Raw genomic sequence first — 4,934 nt, 5'->3', positions numbered from 1 at the left:
TGCCATACAGTATTACATTTATCAGAGAGGTGGAAACGGGTGTCACATTTTTACACATTGCTGTAAACTTTTCCAAAAACCAAGAAGAAGATGGTTTCCTGCTGATAAAAGAGGATTCTCATGGTTTTGCTGGCCACATCCTACAAAATAAAAGAAAAAGATCAGATAATGCTGGTTATGTCTCCCATTTGATTCTGCGATCCTCCGATGCTGCACGTTTCATATGATACACTGTGTCAATACCTGACTGGATTTTGGTCTGTAACCTTGTATAGCCTTGTGCTCCTCGCTGCCAATACTTGGGTTGTAAAACTGATATGGTGGACATAAAGAAATCCTGGTGATCACAAATAAGGATATTCTGATCCAATACTTGATATTCCGGGGGGGAACATTTTTATTTAGGTTTTCCTCAAGCGGTCTACCTGACCAGAGTTCGTCACCCAACCAGTGGGCAATACTAGAAGAAAACCTCAAAGGCTTGTGTCTGCAGTCTCAGATTTAATGCCGGGAGGCTCCGACATGGTGTCCGCTTGGCCATCCCGGCAAAAGAGCACAGTGGGGTTCTTGCAGGCCCACATGGCCACGTCCCCACCGTTGGCCGGACTAGACGAGGACACTCTGCTGCCTTGGCCATGTCTGTTGGTGTAGCGATCTCGAACAGGGTCGGCCCTACCCCTGACCTCCCGGCTCTGACCCTGCGTGCACAGGTAAGCGGCGATGTTCCTAGTCCTGTAGCCCTGCTCTCGGTTGCGCCCAAGCAGCATGGAGATGTTAGGGTTGCGGATGGCGTAGATGAGCGGGTTGATGGCCCCATTGGCCCATGCCATCCAGATAGCCACGGTGTCCATGAGCGGGGTGAAGGGGTAGTCGCCGGCGGCAGCTACCAGGCCCATGACACAGTAGGGCCCCCAGCAGCAGATGATGAAGACGATCATGATTAGCACAGTGGTGGCCGTCCTCATCTCGCTGTAGAAGCGCAGTAGGTGGGCGTAGGTGGTGACGGGCCGGACGCGGATCTCCGACAGCCGCACGGCCTTGCAGATGTTGTAGTGGCAGAAGCACATGAGGCCGAAGGGTAGGAGGTAGCAGAGGACGATGAGTGAGATGCTGTAGGTGGCCCCGAGCCTGGAGCCGGCGGAGTGGAACACGTACATGCAGTGGTAGTAGCCCCTCTTGTGAACCACCCATTGCTCCTTGGCCAGCAGGTACCAGGGGAAGGAGAAGCCCAGGGCCGCCAGCCAAGCCCCGGCCAACAGCTGTGTAGCCCTGGCGCGCCCCATCTTCTCACGGGGCTGGCGGACGATAGCGTAGTAGCGGTCCAGGCTGATGAGGGTCATGGTCAGGGTGGAGACGATGCCAAAGCAAGAGTTGAAGAAGCCATTGGCGAAGCAGAAGCGGTCCCCGAAGAGCCAGACCCCGCCCCGGGAGAAGAGCAGCACGAAGGAGAAGGGGAGGCACAGCAGGGCGCTGAGGAAGTCGGAGAGCGACAAGGACAGGATGAAGGCGTTGGTGACGGTGCGCAGCTGCCGGTGTTTGGCGATTACCAGGATAACGGCGCAGTTGCCCAGGCTCGACAGCAGAAAGATGGCCAGCAGCAGCAGAGCCTGGCATGCCACAGCCACCCCGTGCACCAGAGGGCTCCCTCCCCCCGCCTCCTCACCCGGGGAGCTCCGGTTGGTACCGAAGGAGGAGCCGTCCCTTCCCCCGGCCGCCGTGCCGGTGTTGCTCGGGCCGCCCAGCGCCGTCAGGTTGTCGAGCAGAGCCAGGTGGAGCTCCATGGGTCGCGGTGTGGCCGGGCGGAGGCATCCCTCAGGTCGCCCGCTTCCTCCTCTGCTCGCCGTCCCGGGGATGCTGCCAGCGCGAGCTCGCCGGGATCTGCGGGTGACGTCACACCGGTTACCAGGGCAACGCCAGCTCTGCCGGGCGCCTTCTACGCAAAGAGAGTGGAGGGGCATTAAAGAGCCCCAGACACTTCATTCTATGGACCGCCCGGGATGGCCGCACACCGCCATCGGTCACTCACATCTATACTATTCTTCTTCACTGCCACATAGAGGAGCTGGGCCAGCACAGTCATCAGACCAACTTGTGGCCTGATACATGTGCAGAGCAGGAAATTGGGTGTCAGGTGATGGGATCCGCTCTGTTTTACTGCCACTGATCTGATCACCAATAAGAATTGAGCTTATAAACCAGCACCCCCCACCACCACCAAGGAAGGAGGTTATAAACCAGCGCCCCTGACCACCAATAAAAAAAATTAGGTTATAAACCAGCGCCCCCAACCACCAATTAGGAAAGAGGTTATAAACCATGGCCCCCAACCACCAATTAGGAAGGAGGTTATAAACCTGCGCCCCCGACCACCAATAAGAGCTTATAAACCAGCACTCCCAACCACCAATTAGGAATGCGGTTATAAACCAGCAACCCCCAACCACCAATAAGGAATGAGGTTATAAACCAGCAACCCCCAATAAGGAACTATGTTATAAACCAGCACCTTCAACCACCAATAAGGAATGAGGTTATAAACCAGCACCCCCGACCACCAATAAGGAATGAGGTTATAAACCAGCACCCCTGACCACCAATAAGGAGTGAGGTTATAAACCAGCGCCCCTGACCACCAATAAGGAGTGAGGTTATAAACCAGCGCCCCTGACCACCAATAAGGAATGAGGTTATAAACCAGCGCCCCTGACCACCAATAAGGAATGAGGTTATAAACCAGCGCCCCTGACCACCAATAAGGAGTGAGGTTATAAGCCAGCACCCCTGACCACCAATAAGGAGTGAGGTTATAAACCAGCACCCCTGCCAACCAATAAGGAATGAGGTTATAAACCAGCGCCCCTGACCACCAATAAGGAGTGAGGTTATAAGCCAGCACCCCTGACCACCAATAAGATAGGTGGTTATAAACTAGCACCCCTGCCAACCAATAAGGAATGAGGTTATAAACCAGCGCCCCCTGACCACCAATAGGAGGAGGGTTTCAATAGCACCGTTTCTCAGCACCATTACTGACACCAATGTTGGGGGTTATTATTGTGTCCACTGATGGCTCATCTTCCTCATAAGGCTCCCTTCACAATGGAAGGCAGTGCAGGAAATCTGTGTTCCATGGACATTTCCAGCACCATGTTTAAAACGCAGTGCAATTGTGATGTGCAGAGGATTTCAATGTTAACAACATCCCAAACGCAGGTCACAAAATGCAGTATGTTTGCCCGCACCAGATTCCATGGTACCATGGCAAAAGTACCAAGTCATCCGGTTACAGTGCATTCCCATAAGTAGTGAATGCAAAAATATATATGGGCACAAATCGCAGCACACTCAATTGCAGCGTATTGCTGTGAGATTCATTGTGTGAACCAGGGCACAGTGTGAGTTGGGGATATATTGCAAAAAATGCAGCAGGACTAAAATGTTCAGGAGACTTCCAACTCGTGTGTTTTGAATGGCCTGCCCAAACCAACACGGTGTATCTTAGAGAGGAAGTAAATGCCCTCTGCTAACATTCATCTATAGGTGAGCCTAGAATAAGGCTTCCCCTAGAATAAGGCCTCCCTATAGGTACTGAAAATATCTCCTAAACCTGTTTAGGACAGTTTAGGAGATATTTACATTGCATGCATGCAGCCGGTGACATCACTGGCTCTCTAAAGGAACGGCCCACAGGTGTGCCATGAATGGCGGCTCCGGCCAATCACAGTGCTGGATCCCACAAACCCGGAAGAAACGTCAGCCGTCTCAGCTGTGTGCAAGGACCACTGCAACAGCTTAGTTTTAAAGGTATTACTATTTTATAATGAGCTCATATGCAATGCATACTAGCTCATTATGCCTTTGTCTTGCAGGGTTTCTTTTAATTTTTTTCTGAGGTTTACAACCTCTTTAACACCTGCAAACACATTGTGTGCTGTCGGGACAGATGTGCAGGCTCAATCCCAAGCCTGGCTGCATGCATCTATTGAAACACACACCTCAACATGGCTAACCACCCCCCAGCTCTCTCCTCACTGGCTGTCATTGACAGCAGCAGGAGCTGACTGCCTCCATCCAGGGAGGAGGAGGAGGTAAATCTTCTGCTCTCAAGCACAACGCTGGATCAAGATCAGGATCAGGCAAGTGGAGAATGCATTAAGGTTATAAATAAAAAAAAAAAAAAAAAAAAAAAAAAATTTACACACCTTTAGACCCCTTTCACACCAGGGCGTTTTGCAGGCGCTATAGCGTTAGAAATAGCGCCTGCAAAACGCCCTAAAGAAGCTGCACCATTGTGTGTAGTGTGAAAGCCCCGAGGGCTTTCACACTACAGCGGTGCGCTGGCAGGACGTCAGAAAAAAGTCCTGCCAGCAGCTTCTTTGGAGCGGTGAAGGAGCGGTGTGTTTACTGCTCCTCCACCGCTGCTGCCCATTGAAATCAATGGGGCAGCGCTGTAATGCCGCCGGCAAAACGCCGCCATTGCGGCGTATTGCCGGTGGTTTTAACCCTTTCGCGGCCGCTAGCGGGGGGTAAAAGAGCCCCGCTAGTGGCCGACATGCGCCGCAAATCCGGCGGTAAAACGCCGCTAAAAATAGCTGCGTTTTACCGCCGACGCAAGGTGCGGTGTGGTGTAAAAGGGGTCTTAAGCTCTTAGAACCACTTTAATTAATGCAGTGCTGCTCCACAAGGTTTAGGAGTGTCTCTCTCTGTCTATGGGAATGTTTGACCATTCTTCCAGAAGTGCATTTGTGAGGTCAGGCACTGATGTTGGATGAGACCACAATACTCTTTTGCGCTATTAAGCGCCCTTCCAGCTTTTTAGTATAACCTTTAAACAACCCATGTCTCCCGCATTTCCCCAATAAACAGACATAGTTACCATCTTCGCTCTATCACTCCTTCACCTGCCTATCCCGGGCAGAAGCTCTTGGCTTTTA

At 52.1% G+C, this 4,934-nt stretch overlaps 1 protein-coding gene across 1 annotated transcript; it reads right to left on the bottom strand.

Annotated features, from left to right (window-relative positions):
• On the bottom strand, nucleotides 1-1,879 carry GPR135 (G protein-coupled receptor 135). Its single transcript, XM_077464401.1, has one exon. It carries the CDS (start codon nucleotides 1,779-1,781, stop codon nucleotides 474-476), a length of 1,308 nt encoding a protein of 435 aa, XP_077320527.1. The 5' UTR covers nucleotides 1,782-1,879; the 3' UTR covers nucleotides 1-473.
• Between the last annotated feature and the right edge of the window lie 3,055 nt (nucleotides 1,880-4,934).

This window comes from Lithobates pipiens, unplaced genomic scaffold (assembly GCF_037356315.1).
Source record: "Lithobates pipiens isolate NorthernLeopardFrog02 unplaced genomic scaffold, aLitPip1_a1.2 Scaffold_30, whole genome shotgun sequence".
In the NCBI taxonomy this organism is placed as follows: Eukaryota; Metazoa; Chordata; class Amphibia; order Anura; family Ranidae; genus Lithobates; species Lithobates pipiens.
The sequence above is the reverse complement of the archived record's forward strand: the minus strand, read 5'-3'. Positions and strand labels throughout refer to the sequence as shown.